Source organism: Camelus bactrianus, chromosome 25 (assembly GCF_048773025.1).
Source record: "Camelus bactrianus isolate YW-2024 breed Bactrian camel chromosome 25, ASM4877302v1, whole genome shotgun sequence".
Taxonomy (NCBI): Eukaryota; Metazoa; Chordata; class Mammalia; order Artiodactyla; family Camelidae; genus Camelus; species Camelus bactrianus.
In genome coordinates, this window is record NC_133563.1 from 6888736 (window position 1) to 6910129 (window position 21394).

At 44.8% G+C, this 21394-nt stretch overlaps 1 protein-coding gene and 1 pseudogene across 2 annotated transcripts in view; one reads left to right on the forward strand and one right to left on the reverse strand.

Annotated features, from left to right (window-relative positions):
* The window catches only part of MATN2 (matrilin 2), a 119653-nt gene that overhangs the window by 10027 nt on the left and 88232 nt on the right, over nt 1-21394 (forward strand). For both annotated transcript variants that reach the window (XM_074353221.1, XM_074353220.1), the window contains exon 2: nt 1670-1837. In XM_074353221.1, coding sequence (XP_074209322.1) covers nt 1696-1837 — 142 coding nt within the window. In that variant the 5' untranslated portion in view covers nt 1670-1695. The remainder of the gene's footprint in view (nt 1-1669; nt 1838-21394) is intronic.
* On the reverse strand, nt 9550-9647 carry LOC123612157 (U6 spliceosomal RNA; annotated as a pseudogene).

Consider the following 21394-nt stretch of genomic DNA (forward strand, 5'->3'; position numbering starts at 1 on the left):
CAATTCCTGAAAGCAATTTGCTGAACAAACAGTTCACTGAATTATTATTATTTTTTCACATTTTGGGAAATGGTCCCTTCCCCTGCCCTGCCCTGTTCCCACCTCTTACAGTGAAACAGCTATGGCCTTTCATGAATTCACTTCTGGGGACTTGGTTCGCAGCTAACCTAGTTTTCTGCTAATCGAGGAACTGGCAAATTAGCCTCTTACCCTGGGGTTTGAAACTAGCCTCTTAGCCTACTTTGCCATTTACTTTAGCTGGGTGACCTAGGTCAAGTGACTAAACTTCTCTGAGCCTCAGTTTCCTCATCTCCAAAAAGCAGAGATAATAGTTCTGATTTCTGCAAGATATGTATGGGGATTAAATGAAATCAATTGGGTGAAACTGTCAAGCGTAAGATGAAGATTTAGTAAAAATTTTACATACAAATGATCTCCCTTAAATGCTGTTCCTCCTTAAACATTCCCTCCTCCCCACCTAATTTATATACATTAATAAATTGCTATGACACCCATTATAATGATAGAAAATAGAAGAAAAATGCATTTAAACCTAGTCCCAGGATACTACCTTCTCCGTGAGGGTTTGCAGGCAGAGTAGTCTTGACATTATTCACCAGGTGGCAAGTACCTTTCTCATCCCGTGTGAAACGCTGAGTTTGGTCATCCTGGGAGAGCCTGGATCTATCTGACCATGTCACTTCCCTGCTCAGAATCTTTTCTCCTGGAGCCTTCATACCAGCTACTCTCCAGGACCAGTATAGAAAACAAATGAAGTCTGGTAAAGACTGCTACTCTGGTTGAAACTCCCTCACCCCTGTGGAAACCTGAAACTTAGCTTGGGGTTAAAATTCTTCATGCGTCTGAGAGCTTCTTGTTCAGCATCAACTTTGGTCCTGTTCTTCTCTGGTCCCCTAGCTTTTTTGCAGGTTTGCTTGTCCCCACCGCCGCACGTGTGCTGGGCACTATGCTGAATGCTTTAGTTACATAGATTAAGTTGCTCAGTTAACTAACATTGTTCCATGTTCCCATAAGGCTTGGGGAGGTTAAGTAGCTTGCCCAAGGTCACACACAGTTAGCAAGTGTCATAGCCAGGATTCAAAGCCAGGCAGTCTGGTGCCACAGTCTAAGCCCTTAACCGCAGTACCATGTCCCTCTTAATAGACGTATTTGGGAGGCAGGGAGGCTGGGAGGCAGGGAGGCTGAATGCTGGGAGGCTAAGTCATGTGACCTTACGTCAGCTGTTTACGAATTCCTTGGGAACTTACATATATTAATTTGTACCATCCACTAGTATTAGACTAAAGGAGTATTGTTACTCGGAATCCTCAGATACAGTTTTTCCTTTTTCAAATCCAAGATATAGAATGTGATTATGAAAAATTGCTAATAAACTTGATTGAAAACTTCAGGATAGATTTTTTTACCCCTTCAAGTTTTCCATTCAGTCTTATAGTGACCAAAATGATGAAGAATTCCAGCTATGCATGCCCTGATCGGAGTATCCAAGAACCTACCAATGGGTCTAAGGGTCACACACACAAATGACATTTTAAGTACAAGTGGCCTGTCTGATACGAGGGAGTGGGGCTGTGGGTCCCCATCATCTAGCATCCAGGGAGACCCAGAAACCTCACTCAGCCTTCTCCTCCTGTTGTGTTTGTCACAGCCTTGCCCCTCTTCCTCTTCTTGAAGATGGAAAAGATGCTGGTGGGCTGCTTTCTGCTGATCCTCGGACAGATCCTCCTCCTCCCTGCTGAGGCCAGGGAGCGGCCTCCTTCCAGGACCAGCTCCAGAGGGAGACACTCTCGGACCCACCCTCAGACGGCCCTCCTGGGTGAGTGACCGGGGCTCCACCTACAGAAGCAAGAAGAGGTGGCCAAGGGCGGGCCTCCAGACCAGGGGATGGATGTCAGCCCTGGGTCCCCTGTTGGGTGTGCGGTGGGGAGAGGGCATCCTGTTGGCAATGTGTGCGTCTCGAGTTGAGGAAGTGCTTGTCCAGGGGTTTTCGGATGAAATTAAACCTCTTCTATTTCAAAGCTTTTCATTTCATCTGAAGCTCCTGACTTTTCTCCGATAAGCAAGGGCAAGATTTTTCATTTGAAAAGGTTCTGGTTGGACTTACGTGGACATGGGTGTTACGAGAATTTTTTGTTGGATTTGTCTGGCTAATGCGTGTTAATAATGCTTCCCTGCACGGCAGCATGGGAAGGAGAGCAGGCGGGCTTGTGGAAGGTGGGAGCGGGCACAGAAGAGGGTTGGGGACGTGATAAATTGAATCAAGATACGAAGATAGAAAATGCCAGAGCTCTGTTACGCTCACCCAGTGAACATGCTTTCTGCAGGTGATATTTTTTTCTTTCTCTGAGAGAAAGGAAAGGTCATGAAAACACACTGAATATAGATAAGTGGGCCTGATTCTCAAAATGGGCTCTGGTTAGTCTAGGATGCAATAGGAAGGTTGGCCAGTGGAAAGGCAATGGGCTTTGGCGTAGCCCTGAGTTCATAGACCTGGCTTTGCCACTTACCAAGTGTGTGTTCTTGGGTCACCTCCCTGAAGTTCAGTTTTCTCATCTGTGAAGTAGGACTGTTAATGCTGACCTGGGGATATTTTTGGAGGAGGAAGTAAGCTAATTGATGTATGTAGATTATAGGGATGCAGTGAGTGAAAGCTTTACCATGACTATCATTCCATGAATTTATTCTCTGAAACTGTGTTTTATATTTGTATCTCATTGGCCAGCCCCTAGAATCTGACCCCCCACGAAGGCCACTGAGAGAGAGAACCGCTCAGTGCCTGGTAGCCTCAGCATCCAAAATGACAGTCAGAGACCAGAGGAACAAAAGCCCTGTTTCGAGAGGTCAGAATCTTGATGGTGTTGACGTGAACGATGACCCCATGATCCCGGGCCCTCCATGTCTTTCGTCTCCTGAGAATCTGTTTCCATAGTGACATAAACATATGATTTCTGCAAAAGTGAAAAGGACTGGGGGATGTTTGGTACACTGATTAAAGGGCTTTTGAAAAAAAATTTCAAGGTGATAGATAGATAGGGAGGTGGAGGAGGCGTGTATGTGTGTTTGTGTGGTGTGGGTGTGGGTGTGGGTGTGTGTGACGGGGAGAGAGACAGAGGGAAGGAGGGAGAGCTGGAAATGCCTGATTCCTAGAACACCAGTTGGGTTTCTGATGGGGCTGCTTTTGGAATGAGCCACCACATACTTAGCTAGAAAAGCATACTCCTCCTGGCGCCAAATATCTCTACCCCCACCCCTGCCTCTCTCTCTTTCTCTCTCTCTCTCTCCCTTTCTCTCTCTCTCCCTTTCTCTCTCTCTCTCTCTCTCTCTCTCACACACACACACACAAACACACACACACACACACACACACACACACACACACACACACAAGCTGTGTCTCCCCTACTTGTCTGCATCCACTGTCCTCTCCTTCGCCCTGAGCTCAGGCTCTGAAGGAGAAGCCCCTTGCCTTCAAGGTAAGAGATCCTGTTTTGCCACGGGCATCAACCCCACATCCAGTGTCCTCCCCTCCCCTGCACCAGTCTCCATTTCTCATTTTGTCAGGGAATGTGTCAGGAACAAAGAGGTGGATGGAATATGGCCCTGGTGAGTGGCCTGGCTGCTCCCTGACCTGCTGGAAGGCTGCTTGACTTGGGAACATAGTGGGTGAGTGAAAATCATGAAACTGAAGGCAAACATCATGACTCTGGCCTGGATTCACAAGTACAATCTGCTTTCAGTCTAACATTGACAGTGAACAAAGGTGGACCTTCTGAAGGGGGTCCCCAAATCACACTTTGAAAACAGCTGATTTAGGGAAGTGTTCCCAGTGAAGGTCAAGACTATGTGGAGTCCTGAGGATGAGCTGGTGGGAGAGGAGTGAGGATGGAGCCTGGAGATGGGTCATGCCATTGGGGCCGCCATGTCTATATGGCAGGTGGTCTGAGCTGGCAGCAAGCCCAGAGAGGCCAGGCAGGAACCAGCTCACTTAGGACCTCAGGGGGCTTCAACAAAGAGTTTGGGTTTCATGCTGCGGGGGTGGAGGTCTTTAGCTGGCAGTAGTTGTGATCACTGCTGAGTCCCTTTGTACCCACTGTGCCTTCTGGACAGCCTCAGCCATCCCGAGCTGGGGCAAAGGGCAGGGAGTGCCTATACTCCCAGACCACCACGAAAACGAACGAGCACATGCTCCATCCCTAAGACCCTTCAAGGCAACTATGCCAGCGGGTAGATTTGGGGCAGCAGGGTGTGCTGTGCCCGGAGGGTAAGCTCATGGACGCCTCAGACTCTTCCCTCTGCACCCACCCTGTATTAGGACCCCGTCCCCTTCCAGACTTCTCCCGAGGGTCTCCTCAAGGTGGCGCTAACTGGAAGTCATGTTGCTCCACACCCCTAAGTACTGCCTGCTTTGCTTGAGCGCGTTTTTTCTCTTTATTATATCACTGTCACATTGGGGTGGACCTGTCACCAGGGCAACCAGTGGGGCACATCAGCCTTTTTGGAAACCTTAACCCTCCTTGCCCAAACTCCCACTGAATCCGTGACTCCTCTCACTCCTGGAGTGCCAGTACACAGGCAAACGTCTGTGCTTCTGCCCTCCCCCCCAATCTCCCCGCACCTCCCCCCCTCTTCCTTTGTCTTTTGTAAGGTCTTGTTAATGAGTGCCATCTTTTCTAAATTTACCAACCTAGCTCATTTTATTTCTACTAACTAATCTGGAAACCTTTTCCTTTCTTTATAATAGATTCCCCTTTGGATCAATAGCACCCACGAAGAATTCATGTTTGTGGGTTTTTTTATTTTTAATAAATTTTTGTTTATCTCTTTTTAATTCTTTTTTTTTAATAGAACCACACACTCTACCACTGAGCTATACCCCCTCCCCTGAGGTCTGTGTTTTAAAAGAGCACTTTGCAGCAGTATGAAAGTAGATTCCAGAAGTGGGCAGTGGAGATTTAAAAGAAAGCTGGCCCCAAGGTGTGGTCCCGGGATGGTGGGAGCTGACCAACCCCCTCACCCCGGAAAATATTCCAGAGGTGTTTGGGGGTAGAAGTCACAGAATTTAATGACATTTCTCCATAACAGTTAATTTACTACTTAAAAATGGAGCTGATGGGGACAATCTAAGAACTGACTGTGTACAGCCCCAGATTCCGTTCCTGGGAAATCACAGCACGTGAGGAAGCATTTGTTTCCAGTTCTGCATATGTCTCTAATTAGACCTGACATCTACAGTAGTAAAAATGCAATGTGTTTCACGTAAGGACCCGAAACCTCCTAAATTAGCAATGTGACTGTAGGAGCTGGCTGGCCTAGAGAATTCAGCGTAAGAATGTCTTGCTCTGTGTTGCCAATGGAGGTTTTCACCTGGGTTGATAATTATTAACATTTTCAAGCATGGGCTGCCAGTAGATGAGTTTTCACATCCTGAAACCATCCCTAATTGACATTTATTGGCATCCTCTGTGAGGGAGGAAAAGCAGATGCCAGAAGCCATCTGAGCTGCTGGCTTCTGGAAGGACAGACCCACTGAGGCCACCAGCCTTACATGCCCTGAAGCCACTTTGTCCTGGATGCGACTTTTGCCTCCTTCCCTGAGCTTTCCGGGGCTTTGTTCACCCTCCTCCTACCTGGAGCGTCCTTCCCTGCCCAAGGCCTAATATCAGTCAGGTCCAGGCCAAATGCCACTTCCTCCCCCTCCCAGCCAGGCGGGACCCTCACATCCCTGCCACCTGCACTGTAGGTCCTCTGCTAAGGCGCCAACTCTGTCAGCCTTATATCACAAGGGGTAATAGCGGCACCTACCCACGATTCCTACTCCGGTTATTTTTGTATTCACCTTGTTTTTACCATTAGATCGTAAACCCTTGAAGAAAGGGACTGAGTGTTTTTCATGTCTCATAGCATCTCTGGAGACTCTCTCACTTCACTGAGCCCCTGCCGTGAGTAAAGACGCGCTAGCTCACTTGATCTGTGAAAAAAAAGACGAAACGCTGCGAGGTGGTTATTGGTTTATCTCGTTTTCAGACAAGGAAGCCAAGGCGAAGAGAATAAAGCAATTTAGCAAACTTGTTAGGGATTCTGAAAACCCAGAAAGAAAAGGCGCCCCTAGCCCTCACCCCGGGAGAGGATGCATGGCTTAGGAAACGTGTGTTTGAGCAAAGAAAAAGGCATCTCACACTCGAGCTTGCTCCCTGACCAGGAGTTTTGAACAGACCATGAAATGTCCATCGGATTTGGAGCTGCTGCTGCTGGTTCCACCCTGGCTGCTGACCTCAAGCCTGGGCTTTGGTCCCACCCACAGTGGAAGCTCCGTGTGTGTTGGACCACTGAGAGGATGAGACAAGCAGGTGGCTGATTTCATCCTCGTGTGGGTTCCAGTCTTGACCTGACACCTACCTAGCAAGTGACCCTGGGCAAGCCACTTTTCCTCTCCCGTGTATTCACCTGTAAAGGCAGGTGGCAGAAGTCAGGGATCCTTCGGGTCTCATCTAGGACGTGATGACAGCTCTGATTCCCGCCTTTCAGTTGTCCTTTCTCTGGCTCCCATAGTGAAACCCCTATGTAATCCTCGGCTTTCTTTCCCTTTCTCCAGGTGGGAGGGAGAAGTTTTGAGACAGAAGGGGTGGGGGCAGTAGAATCAGACAGGGGAACAGGGGTGAGGCAGTAGGATCAGGAAACCGAGCAGTGGTCCTCAAACTTCATTGTGAATCAGAAGCTCCTGGAAGACTTGTGACACACAGACTGCTGGTTCCCATGCCCAGAATGTTTGATTTAGTAGGTCTGGGTTGGGGCCTGAGAAATTGCATTTCTGGAGACCTCAGTTTGAGAACCATTGTGAGGAGAAAACTAGGAGGTGGGGTGGGGATGGGCAGGAGGAAGAGATCTTAGGAAGAGATGCTGTGGGGCAGCAGCCAGAGAGACAATGCAGGACGAATGACATTTGCTGAGAAAACTGCAGCTGGAGAGTATGAACAAACCGTGAGCACCGGGTCAACCCTTTCTGGGGCTTTGAGAATAAGCTGCTAGCCTTCTTCCATCCCGGGGGAAGTTAGCAAAGAGGGGTCTCGAGCCTCTTATAGCACAGCGATGAACACACATCTAAAGAATCCAGTGGCTGATGTGTGGCTTTATTGTCAGAACTGATTATGAAAATGAAAGTTGATGCATAGAGCTTATCGAATATTTTTAACTATAGCAAAGGCTTTAAAAAAAAATCCTGTGAAGTAAAATCGCACCCCATCTTTATCCCTCCTCTGTGATACAGTCGGGGCGGAAATATGGACCAGCTGGAGGGACTGTCGTGGCTGCTGCTCAGCCCAGAGGCGTAAAGTACGGGCTCTGTGCTCTGTGCTCTGTTTTCCATGTAAATGCACGTCTCAGTCATCATTCATTTTTTATCAACTGTGTAAAGTGAATTCTTCATTCCTATCTTGTGATTAATACCAGGAAAACCCCCAAAAGCATAGTATGTGACTTCTAACAAGCCACAGAATTAAAAGCTTTCCTAGCCAATGAATAAATAATTTGCTTTTTTTTTCTCCTACAGACTCTCTCTCTCCTCTTCTCTAGTAAACTCTTTACCTCCTTCCTTTCCTATAACTCTCCTTTATCCCCTCCCCTCCATTCTCTCCCTTCCTCCTTTCCTTCTTCATCTCTGGGATGGTCTATCCTCAGCTTGCCCATATGTTTGGCAGCTGCAGTGTGTGGGTGGGTGGGGGTGGGGGCCGTCCCCTTAGCCACTGTTCTTTCCTCCTCTTTGATGGCTGGTGCTCTTGGAGGGTGAAGTATACAACCTTCCCCCTCTGGAGCCAATCATGTCCCAGGTCTCCCTACCTGATGATAATTATGATAATGATGGTAAAGATGGCTGCTCCTTTTTTTTGTTTTCGGAAGTATCTACTGTGTACTGGGCACTGTGCTAAGCAGTTTACCCTTCACTCTTCATGGTATTATTATGCCCATTTTACAGATGAAGAAACTGAGGCTTAGAGAGGTAAAATGTTTTGCTCGAGGTCATGCACCACTGAGCAGCAGGGGTGGGTTTGGAGAAGCCATCTTAACGTTTCCTCTCCTCCAACGCTTTTCTACAACCCTACCTCCTCTGTTTCATCCAGCCAAATTGGGCTCGCCTTTCAGGTCTCGGTGGGAAGCATCCCTAATCTACTAGGCTGGGGTTTAGGACCCCAACAACATACTCCCGCAGCGTGCCGTATGTCCCAGCTCCGCACTTGTCAGCCTGCAGGGCGACTGCCCGCGTAGTTGTCCGTGTTGAACAGGAAATGCTTAGTGACATGCCAGGTACACCCACGGGCTCTCCGAGGATACCTAGAGAAGGAGAAAGTGAACCAACAAATGAGCAAAGAGGAAAGTCTCTAGAGAGGAGCCATGGGGCTAGAGGATGTCCCCGAATCCAGGGCTTGTGGAGAACTGGAAGACTTGAGGATGTTTAGTTTAAAAACAAAGAAAGAAAAGATGAAGGGCTCTCCACAGGCGGTGTTACGGCAGAGCTCAGGCTTGTTCTGAAGGCCTTAAAGAGGAGCTGCAGACCCAAGTACCTGTGCTTTCCTTAAGGAAACAGATTTTTTTTCCATATGAAATGTTCTAGCCATCAGATTAGCCCAGGAAATGAACTGCCTCCTCTGGCATGAGGGATATTGACAGCCTTTACGTGCAGGGAGTTGAGTAAACCTCTCATCTGCAAACCGTCACATTCCAGGGTTCTGGGGAGGTGCCTGCAGAATTAGGAAATGAACCCAAAGATGAGGACTTTCTCCCCTATTAAAAACAAAAGCTAAGTATTTGCTTTCCAAGAAAAATCTGCCTTAGGAGCCTTTAAAATAACATTTTTTTAAAACAAGGGAGAAACTGGGAAAATTTCAGGGACTGGAAACAATTTGTTGAATCCCTGGGTTTCACTTCTGGCAATGTGAACTGAGTGAAAGAATGATCACAGGTAAATTGCCTTAGCTTTTTTGGTTAATTTATGTAGAGCCTACAGTCAACAAAAAATCACTTAACCCTTAACTCACAGAGAAAAAAATGTGACAATGAGTGTGTATATGTCCATGAATGACTGAAAAATTGCGCTGAACACTGGAATTTGACACAACATTGTAAAGTGATTATAAATCAATAAAAAATGTTAAAAAAAATCACTTAACCTTTATTACAGGTGACTTAGTATCATATAGCAGACTAATTTTTTTTTAACCTAAGTGGAGTAATTTAAATTTTTTTGTATTAAATTTTATCTTCTTCATTTAGGTTCATCATTCTTTTTTATTTACTTATTTACTTATTTACTTATTTTAATTGGAGTATAGTCACTTTCCAATGTTGTATCAATTTCTGATGTACAGCATAATGTTTTAGTCACACATACATATATTCCTTCTCATATTCTTTTTCATCATCGGTTACTGCAAGATATTGAATATAGTTCCCTAAGCTATCTATTTTATATATTGTTTATCTATTTTATATAGAGTAGGTAGTATCTGCAAACCTCAAACCCCCAATGTATCCCTTAAAAATATGGAACGCTCCATGAATTTGCATGTCATCCTTTCGCAGGGACCATGCTAATCTCTGTATTGTTCCAATTTTAGTATATGTGCTGTTTTCATTCTTGACTAATATGGTTTTCCTCTTTAGCTTTGCAAGTTAGAATTATTTGCAAATTTGATGAGATGTGTTCTGTGTCTTCTCCAAGTCCTCACTGAAAATATTAAAAGATGTTTTATATCTTTTGCAATGATCATGAAGAATAATCATCTTCACTTTAAAAAACTTCATGTCTAAATATTTAATGACTGTTAGATATTGAAAATACAAGGAGAGTTAGTTCAAAAGATGCCTGAATAATCACCCTATAAGCATGTCATGTATTCTTGAGAGGAAATATTTTAGAGACTTGAGTTGTATATTAGTTTGCTAGGGCTGCCATCACAAAGTGGCACAAACTGGGTGGCTTAAGCAACAGAAATTTTTCTCATGATTCTGAAAGCTAGAAATCCCAGATCAAGATGCCAGCTTATTCGATTCTTGGTGAGGCTTCTCATCTGGGCTAACAGGTGGTCGCCATCTCCCAGTATCCTCACATGGTCTTCCCTCTGTACCTTCCTGCGTCTACATTTCCTTTTCTTTTTTTTTAAAACACATTTCTTTTGGTATGGTTCCTACACAGTAAGCTACATGCATTTCAGATGTACCATTTGGTGAATTTTGATAGATGTATACACCCATGATACCACCACCACAATCAAGACAGCTAACATTTCCATCACTCCCCAAGAGGTACAATTTTCAAATTCCCAGTTTATCCCTTCCCACCCCTTTTACCCCCTGGTAACCATAAGTTTGTTCTCTATGTCTGTGAGTCTGTTTTTGTTTTGTAGATAGGTTCATTTGTGTCCTCTTTTTTAGATTCCACATATAAGCAATATCATATGGCATTTTTCTTTCTCTTTCTGGCTTACTTCTCTTTGAATGACGATCTCCAGGTCCATCCATGTTGCTGCAGATGGCATTATTTTATTCATTTTTTATGGCTGAGTAGTATTCCATTGTGTGTGTGTGTGTGTGTGTGTGTATACCACAGCTTCTTTATCCAGTCATCTGTCAATGGACATCTGGGCTGTTCGCATTTCCCCTTCTTAGAAGGACCTTAGTCATATTGGATTAGAGACTGCCGTAATAATCTCATTTAACCTTTATCACCTCTTTAAAGATCCCCCATTTCCAAATACAGTCACATTCTGAGGAACTAGACTTCAACTTGGGAATTTTGGGGGGTGCAGTTCAGCCCATAACAAGTTGCTTTGCTTTCCACTTGTCCAGTTTGTGGAGGACTGTATGTCTTCTTTGACATGTTCCTAAACGGCCTCTTTTTCCCTTCTGATTCACTTTATCTGCCCATTTCAGGGTGATGTAACTGTTACTGACGTACGCTGGGGAAGCAGAGTGGTACTGACTAATTTACCATCTTGTATTTCTGAGTCTTTAAAAGGCAGGTCGGACAAGCACAATGGCTTGGGCAGCCAACACCCTCGGGCTGCACATGGGAAACCAGTGCAATCTAGCCAGGATGTGAAACCAAGTCCGAGGAAGATCTTTCAGAAGCCAGGAATTAAAACCACTAGCTCAGAAAAGCCTCCTTTCAGTATATCCAGAGGAGGCTGATTTATAGGCAAGGATGAAAGGAGGGCGGTGTGTATATTTTGGCGGCTCAGAGGATGGTGAGGCCGGAAAAGGAGGAGGGAGAAGTTATCGTAAGCCCACAGCCAGCCAATGAGTAAGAATATCAAAGAGAAAGCTGGACAGCCAGATGTACAAAGAGCCGATGCAGGGGAAGGGTCGGGGGAGAAACAGGAGGAATGTAAGCATCTCACCACTTGGGCTCAGAGCCAGGAGGGGCTTTGGAAAGGCTCGATGGCGTACGTGCAGCATGGACCATTTGGCCATGAGAAGCCCCAGGAGGGTGAGCCCCAGAGGCTTTTAAAGTCAGGTTGGACCATGAAGTAAACCGTGGAGGAATCCAGTCCAAGGGGCTCAGACCTGGCCAAGCCTGCGAGAGGCTGCTTTCCATCTCCAGCTTTTAATTCCCCAGCCCCGACACTGGGCTTTCTTCCAGTCTACTCCATCCATTCATTGAATAAATATGTCCTGAGAGTCCCCATGTTCCAAGCACTGTGCTCAGCCTGGTGCAAGATGAAGAATCCTTACGTCTCTGGGACTTGTTGATGAGGTGGCCAGGGAGGAATCCCCACCTCCTAGGGCTACCATTCACCCGAATGTACTGGTACCATATCCTGTGGCTGTCCTGTGTGATTGTCCCAACCACTGAAGGAAGTGTCTCCTTCACTCCTCTCTTCCAGTCAGGCTTGAATTTGTCTCCAAAATGAAGCGGAATAGGAAGACCATCAGTTTTACCTCGCTGTTCTTCTATACCAAAATAGTTTAGTTCTAATACCTTATGTTTTGTTTCATAATGTGCCTCGGTTTTATCATTTATTCATCCACTAAAGGAATGTGCATTGAGTATCTATATGATGCACAGCATCGTTTGGATACCAGCGATACTGCAGAGTCAGGCCAGGTCACGTCTGTCTCACTACCTGCCACGCTTTAGGGTTTGGTACAAATTCCACAGTTTCCGGCAGCATGGGTCTTGTGTGGGGAGATATACTTGGGATCAGTGAGAGAAAAACGTCCTCAAGAGCTAGTAAATCTTACTCATAAAACCATCTGGGCTTGATGCCTCTGTAGAGAGGATATATTTGACAACTAATTCAATTTCTTTGAGAGTCATTAGTCTGTTTGGGTTTTCTATTTCTCTTGAGTCTATTTGATAATTGGCATTTTCCTTTAAAATGGTTCGATTTGTCTGTATTTTCATACGTTATAGTTTATAACACTACATTTTAACACAGGGCATGGTATCCTTTAACAAAGGGTGCCCGGTGTTTTGTTCCCATCGTTCACAAAGCTCTGAGCCAAAAGTCTGAAGAAACATTGAGCCCTGGGTGATGGGTGTGCAGGGGATGGGGGAAGATGTCTTCAAGGACTCAGGTTTCCCTGGTACTACCTGGCATTCGTTGAGAAAGCTTTGCAGTTTTACAAAGCGCCTAATGCTTACCTTACCTCCCTTTCCCTCACAAAACCCGTGAGAGGGAGATTTTATAATAATCCCCAGCTACGGAGAAGAAAAAAATCTGATCGGAGAGGTTAATTTATCCGTGACATTCAGATAAAGCCAGAATCCACTCCTAGATCATACCATTTTAATTAGAAGGGAGTTTAGAAATCATCTAGTTGAGAAGTTTTTAACTTGGGGTCCATGAGCCTCCAAAGATCCCTTGGGCAGACTTCAGTGAGTCCGTAATTTGGATGGGAAGAAAAAGAACCTCCTTTCCCCCTAACCTCTGACTGCAATTTAGCATTTCCTTCTATTGTCACTGTAAACCACAAACCACAGGAATAGTAGCCGTACTTCTCACCAACAGAGATCACAGATCTGTTCGTGGTCGTAGTTGTCAGAGATAACCCAAAATAGTGCTTACGCTCACCACTACTTCAAAATTACTCTCATTAGTAACACACCTTTCGTCTTGTTATTTAATGTTATTTTTTAAAGTACATATGTAGGGGGTGGAATTAGGAGTTTGGGATTAATAGATATACACTACTATACATAAAACAGATAAACAATAAGGACATAATGTGTAGCACAGGGAACTATATTCAGTATCTTGTAATAACCTATAATGGAAAAGAATCTGAAAGAGAATATATATATGTGTATAAATGAATCACTTTGCTGTACACCTGAAACTAACACAACATTGTAAGTCAACCATACTTCAACTGAAAAAATAATTTAAAAAATAAAGTACATATTTTACTGTATTCCCAATTTTTACAAATATCTTGATTCACTGAGGTTGGCCTCCTGTCTTATCCTTTGCATTTATTTGTTTGTTTATTTATTGTCATAATATATACATAAAATTAACCATTTTAACCAGTTTAAAGTGCACAATTCAGTGGCATTAAGTATGTTTACATTGTAGTGCAACCAGCATCACTATTTCCAGAACGTTTTTTCATCATCCCAAACAGGAACTTTATCATCATCCCATTAAGAAATAACTCCCCACCCCTCTCCCTTCATCCCCCAGTAATTTCTTTTCTACTTTCTGACTCTGTGTTGCATAGTCTAGCTACCTCATGTAAGTGGAATGATGTAATAATGCTTGTTCTTTTGTGTCTGACTTTTTTCAGTAGCATAACGTTTTTAAGGTTCATGCATTTTACAGCATGTATCAGAACTTCATTCTTTTTATGGCTGGGTAATATTCTGTTATAGGTATACACTGCATTTTGTTTATCCATTCATCTATTGATGGACACCTGGATTGTTCCCACCTTTTGGCAAATTGAATAATGTTGCTATGAACATTGGCATACAAGTGTCTTTTGGAGTCCCTGCTCTCAGTTTTTTTGGATATATACCAAGGATGGAATTGCTGGGAAACATGGTAATTCTATGTTAAACTTTTGTGAAAAACTGCCAAACTGTATTCCATAGCAGTCGCACCATTTTGCATTCCCACCAACAATGCACAAGGGTTCCAATTTCTCCACATCCTCGCCAATACTTGTTATTCTCCATTTTTTTCCTAATAGCCAACCTAGTGGGTAATGCATTTTATTTTAGACATCTAACAACTGTATTCTGAGACAGGATCATAGGCTTCTCCAGACTGCTATGGAAGTTCCTGGTAAAAGTAAGGGTTAAGAGTGAGGGAACTAGAGCCCAGAAATATTGTTACTGGTTCAAAGTGAAGTAATTGACCAGCAGCAACCTAGGGCTTAATCCCAAGTCTTCTGGGGCTCAGGGGAGCCCTTACCCCTCCTACCACATGGTCTGTTCCCATGCAGATGTTTGCCTCAGCCAGTGGTCAGACTGAGTCAGGGCTGGAACCAAGCCATCAACCAACTAGCCACTGAAGCCGAGGCCAGCCCCAGACACAGACGAGACGGACATAATCCTTGTCTACAAACCGCTGCAACATAAAACTGCCACACACAACCACAGCAGCTATATCTTTATTCGTTCAACAAACATTGGGTGCCTTGTATGAGATCAAACTCCCGAGTTCAGTTGGAGAGTCTATGGGGCATCCAAGGGGCCATCTCTTGGAGATGCTCAACTGGTTCAGATTAAAGTTCAGGAGGGAGAAATAACCCTGCTTGTTTCCTTTAAATACAGAATGGTGTCCTGAGCTGAGCTGAGCTGTCATTTCTTGATCAGGAGCCTCTAGTTCTTTCTGCACAGGTGGCCTAAGATGGCTTCCTTTGTCCTGACAGTCTCATGGCCCAATTTTCTTACTGACCTTCCAATCAACTGTGGCTCCTGGACCTTCCCATGCTTGTCAGCTTGGTTTTACAAATGATTGTAGCTAACTTTTCACAAGCGTGAATTCTGGCTTTCCATGGTGTGACCATGAGTAAGTAACGGAACCACCCGAAACCCCAGTTGTCTCATTTGTGAGGAGGGGATGATAATGGTACCTCCCTCACAGAGTGGGAAAGAGGATGGAATGAGGTCATGAAGATAAAGGGCTTGGCACAGAGCCTGGCGCGGAGTTAGCATTCTAAGTGTTTGTTGCTGTTACTGTCGATTTTTAAATTTATTATTAAAAAACACTTTGTACATTGCAAAGTGGTGTTAACAGCTCCCACGCTACAATGAGGTCTTTAAAACTAGGAATTAGGTCTTTTCATCTCTGGGTCTGAAGCATCTGGGCTAGTAGCCTCTCAATACATGTGTACTGAATAAATGAATGAATGAGAGATGACATTTATTAATATTATTAGTATTAGTAATTTTGTTTATCTATTTGATCAACTACCGATTTAAATAAAAAGTAGCAGTTTTTTCCCTTTCAACCTTAAATCAGGTATTGATCTTAGAAAAGAACGTCTGAAAAATAGATTAGCAAAACAATTTAATAAATTTCATTTTTAAAATGTCAAAAGTTTTACCATCAAATTCATTTGTTCATACACAGAACACATTTTTGTTGAGAAGCTACTCTGCAGCAGGCTTGGCACCAGGAGTGAAATCTCTGGGTATTGGGTAGGGTGCAATTGTTATAAGCTAACAGTGCTTTTATTAAAAGATATTTGGATATCTTACAATAAGCCTGGAGATCAGTGATTCCTAGGTCATGGGAGTGGCTCAGCTTTATCACTGAGACCAGGGTTCTGTCCAGCTTTCAACTGCATCATCCCAGGAGGCTGGCTTTCCCTTCTTAGGCTTCTGCCTTTATAGTCACAAGATGGCTGCTGCAGCTCCAAACATCACATCCTTCCATGGTCATGGTCAAGGCAAGAAGAGAACTGGGGTGGAGGGAAGAGGGCTTTTTCATCCCTTCAATCACTCCTTTTATCAGAGACCAAAATCTTCAGTAGACTTTCCTTTCCTCCCCACTGGCCAAAACTGGATTGCATGCCTACTCACTGACCTAGTCTGGAGATTGGGATACTGGGCTTTGTCCAGTAAAGAGTCATTCCTGGTGAAGGATGGAAACTGTCCTCGCAGAGCTCCTGGTCACTTTCTTGCTGCTTAGAATCTTAGTGAGGAAACAGGAAGGGGATGGGGAGAGAAATGAAATTTAAGTAGGCAACTACTAATGTCATCCAGTCTGCAGTGTTAAGCCATTTTCTTGAAGGTGGTGAGGGGACAGTCGCTGAATCCAGGGGAAGAATGTTCCAGGCTTGCCTGAAGCATTTAGAACAGCAATGCCAGTGTAGTGTGACTCAGAGAAGTAACATGGGCACCTTGGCGGGCCGTTGTTAGGACCTTGGCTTTTCTCTGTGAGAGATGGAAACCACCAGAGGGTTTTAAGCAAAGGAGTAACATGATGTCACTTGTGTTTAAAGGATTGCTTTGGCTGCAGGATTGAAAACAGACTGTAGAGGGGCAAAGTCAAAGTCCATTTAGGAGGCTAACACTGTCATCCAGGCGAGGGATGTTGGTGGAGGTGATCACCTCTGGAGTATAATGAAGAACTAAAAATTATTTTCTTTTGTGGCAATTTCCTCCAAATCTTCTTGGACAGTACCAGTTGCTGGGAATTTAGGGATACAACCTGCAGCTGCAACTAGAGAACATTAATGTAATATAAAGCCATGCAGGCTGGCTCCCTTCTAGAGCTGTGTGCGTACATTTGTTGTTTCCTGTAGATTAATCACAAAGAAGATGAGAAACTAGACTAAGATTCCTGGATTCAAATTCTGGTTCTACCACTTCCTAGCTGTGTGACCTGCACAAATCACTCTAAACTCTCCAAGCTACAGTTTCCCCACGTTAAATGGGGACAGTAGATTACTGTGAGAAGTAAGGAGTTAGTAATTTTACAACGTTTAGCCTTATATTGATATACAGCCATTGCTCAATAAATATTAGCTGTCATTATAGATAGGGATGTAACTGTTTTCAAGGTCAAGGAACATCTCTACTTAATTTATTTAAAACCATAGCATACTAGAGCTGGAAAGGAACTGAGACATTATTTAGTCCAACCCTAGAGATCAAAGTAACCCATTCTTCTCCCCAAAAAAGGTTATGTGGCCAGTATCACCAGGCTGGTGGCAGAATGGGGACCAGAACATGGGTCTTTGGGCTCCCAGTCTAGTGCTTTCTTTGCTATGTCATGTTGCCTCCATGTAGCTCTTAACACAATGGTGGAAAAAACAGTAATTACAAAAAATGATTATTTGACCCTTACTTTGTGCCAGGCACCATTCTAAGTACTTTACACATACTCACTTTAATCCTTATGATAACCCTCTGAAGCAGGTACAATCATTGTCTCCTCTTGTAGAAGAGGAAACTGTAGGTTAGAGAGAGCAAAAAACCTTCTCAGGATGGAGAATGTGTGTAATGTCGGGGAATGTGGGCGGCCTGGGAGTCAGGAGGCCGCCCCACCATGACCCCGTGTGACCCTCTCCATCAGGAGAATAGGGAAGTTGAATCCAGTCTTTAAAGTCTCTTTTCAGCTTTAGAATTTGCATATCCTAAGTGCGTTGTGATGAGCAAATCTGTAAGAAATACCATTGCAGTTCATTAAACTTGCTGTCTTATTAACTTCTCTTCATCTTAATGATCAGCTGCAAGAAAGACTATTTGTAGAACAGCTTAGAAACTGAAGTCACACAGGCGGGAGGGATTCCTGAAATGTTATTTCTGGCTTCCATAGCAACCCTAATATTGGGCGTTAAGCTTAATGGAGTCAACTACAGCAGCGGGAGCCAAGTGTTCACTTGAGCACCGTGAGTGATGAGGAAACAAATTGCTGCCTCATTTGCTTTCCCTTTGTGTAATATACTGTCTCAGTGTATTTTAGGGAGTGGAAACCTAAGCCAAGTTAGGGAAGAATGGAGGAAATGAAGCATCATATCAAAGTGGAGAGAGAGGACCAGTTTCCAAATGAATTGGAGATGAGAACAATCTAAGTGCCTGGGAGAGTCACTGGGGAAGAGGAGGTTGGGGTAGGCATGCAGGGGCTTCAGGGAGGAGGGGAGAGTTGGCCGCACTTTCACAAAGCTTGGAGGGACTGGACCTTCAGGTGAGCTTTGTGAAGAGGACTGAGCATGCCCAGTTGTAATTTTTTGTTCCAACGTGTTTGGAGTTTTCAGCGGGAACCCACTGTGGATGAGTCAGGCATCAAGAAGGCAGAGATGTTGAGGAGTTGAAGGGACCATTAGGGCCAGCGCAGGAAACAAATCCCTCTAGGTATTTTAAACAGAAAGGGATTTCATACAGGGAATTAGGTGCTTATATACTTACTGGAAAGGTTAGAGGAGTGGGAGCTCAGAGCCATCACATAAGAACCCGTTGCTGGCACCAAGATGCTGTTGCCATCAATAACCACATCTATGAAGCAGGTGAGCAGACCCTAGAACATCAAGTCTGTGTTTCTACAACCTCACTTTCCAGTAGAAACACTCTCCACCTCGCTTCCTCCTCTGTGAGTGCATCTAATTGGTGTTACCTATTTCTCACCCAGGACCCTAGCTGCAAGGGAGTTGGGAACTGCGTTTCTAGCCTTTTTAGCTTCTGCAGTCCTGGAAAACTCATAGAAAGAGGTGAGCGTTCATGCTGTGTGCTGAGCGACATTCAATCAATTGCTATGTCACTTGAAACTTGAATTAATTGGGGAGAGCAATAGTAATAGAGGAATTGGACACCTAAGAGGGATGAGTTGGAAGGTCCCAACTGCTGACCTAAACTATCTGCTCTATCAGCTGAAAGTCCTTCAGGTAGACTCACTCCAGGGCTAGAAAACAAAGGGGCAGAAACTCAACTCCTAAAGACAAAGGAGTTGTCTTTAAATCCTCTCTGGTGCCGTCTCTATAATCTATACACAGGGGACACTTACTGACACTTGAGACCAGGCTGGGGACTCCGGTGGGAGAGGAAGCAAGAGGGCAGGCCTGAAGAGACTGGCTTTGGGTTGGGCCAGGGACGGAGAAGAGTGAAATCTGGGCTGAGTCAGGAGCCCTTAGAATGTGCCCTAAAGGAGGTTGGGCACATTCAAAACCCTTCAGTGGTTCCCCATTGGCTCCTTAACGGGGTCCAGACTTGTTGATAGGAGGCACGTGCAGCCCTCTCTGTCATCCCCATCCTGTCCTTTAAGATGGAGCCATACCACCCCACCTGCATTACCCATGCACACAGCACCCTGCTCTGTTCTGGCCTCCGGGCCTTTGCTCACTCTGACCCTTTGCCTCAGGTGCCCACCCCAAGTCTGCCTAGCCAGTACCTGCTCACCCTTTAACTATAGAATAATATTATAAAACAGTATAACACGATGCCCATCAGTTTCTTTAGAAATCTCCCCATGCACCATCTTGGGATCGTGCTCCCCTCCAGGCTCTAGTTGCCCACGCTTTTTATGAATCTTAGGAAGCTGTCTTCTCTACAAGGTGGTAAGCTTCTCCCATGCTGAGGTTGGCTCTTGTGCTGTATCCCCAGCGCCTGGTCCAGAGAGGAGGGTCCTACCGTATATGCATAACTCAACCAAACTGCAATAATGAGACAAGTGTCTTCAGAGACAAACTTTGCCTTGGCAGATACAGGGCTGCAGCACCTTCCGCCCCTGCCTCCGGGCAACCTTCCGCCGCTGCCTCTGCGCGTGTCCGCACCCCTCCCTTTCCCCAAAAGAGCTAATGTAGACTCTGCTTCCCGGCCCTCCTCTCTCAGCCTGACCCTGCGTTGCTATGCACAGGTCTCTGCTCTGTCCGCTCCTTCCATTTGCTGAACTCTCAGGAAGCAGATAAGGCAATTGCTCAACTTACTAAATTAAAATACTCCCAGGGGTCAAATGCCAGTTCGCTTTTTAAAAGCCGCCTACGCTGTTTTTCACTTTGTAGAGAGAAGAAATCACCTGTTTCCCAGGACTTTCTGTACTGTCTTGTACTAGGGGGCTGGCTGGCTGGCTGTGTGTGTGTGTGTGTGTGTAGATTACAATTTTAAGATATGAGTCATTTCTCAATTTGAGAAAGGAAGAAAGATGGTGAGGAGGGTTTTGATGGAGAATACCAAGCCGATTCTGTATCTATTCGGTCAGCTCAGTGAGTTTTAAAACCATTGACTATTTCAGGACTTCTTTATACTTCTCTTTCTCAATTAAGAGAAAGTCTGTTGGTCAGAAAAACTCTGAGAGAAGATGTGAGGGGCTTTTTTTTTTTTTTTTTTTTTTAGCGAAACTTTTTTTAGTGAAACAAGCAAACTGCTTTACCTTGCAAGGAAATTCAATTCATTGGAAACTGTTTTTTGTTTTTTTTTTTTCCTTCAGGGCTAAACTGGGGCAGCTTTCTCTTTGGCTCCCTCACTAAGAAAATTGTCCAGGGTTCTGGAAACCACAGTTGTTGAACTTCATACGATGTCTCTTTTCTTTCAGCTCATGTAACAGTTACGAGAGGAGACTGCTGTGATGTGGCATGTTTTTTCTTGCTGCTTCTTTTCTTTTCCGTTTTTCTGGCTCGTTGGTGCACCCTCCCCGAGGGCCTTAGAGGACTGTGTTCCTCCAGGAATTTATGACAGTCAGCAGGGACAACAGAAATTTGAGCTGGTGTCAAACCAGGATCCCTCGGGGCGCCACTGGTCCATGTCTCCGGTTTGTGGTGCCCCATTGCTAAACAAAGATGCAGGCTCATTCACCAGAACCTTCTTTTAAATAGAAACAAAAGCAAAAACAAACTCATCTTGACATTGGCAAGTATATTTTGTGTAAAAACTTTCCTGCTTGGACCTTCACAGGCAGACGGAATCCATCCTGCCAGTGCCTCGCCCATCACACCCACCTCTCTGTTCTGCAGGTGCTCTTTTTGTTGATGGCGGGTTAAAGTGTACACAGATCAAATCTGACAACTCATGGATTTCAGCGTTTGTGAACTTTGGTTCTGCTTGTAGGTGTCAGAAGGAAGTTAATAGGATGAAGGCTGATATTCAGACCATATCTCGGGTGTTCTTGAAGGAAGCACCTGAATGGTATAAACTGGCACTGAAAGCAGGTGTATGCAGGGGGAAGACCACAGAAATCACCTCCATCTGAATGTCTGCTGTTACTTTAATCCCCGGTAATTGGGCAAGAGATGGAAGTGTCTTTGGTCTATATCTCTGCTGGACTCATGCCTCCTTATTCAGAACCATGCTCTCTAGTGACTGTTCTTTGTGATTGAGGGTTCAGCTGTTCTGGCTGAGTGCATGTTATGCTTACTAAATAAGAACTCATTTTCCTTGCCTCATTCCTCAGCCATCTGCATGCTTGTCTCACTGACCCCTGGACTGTAAGCACCC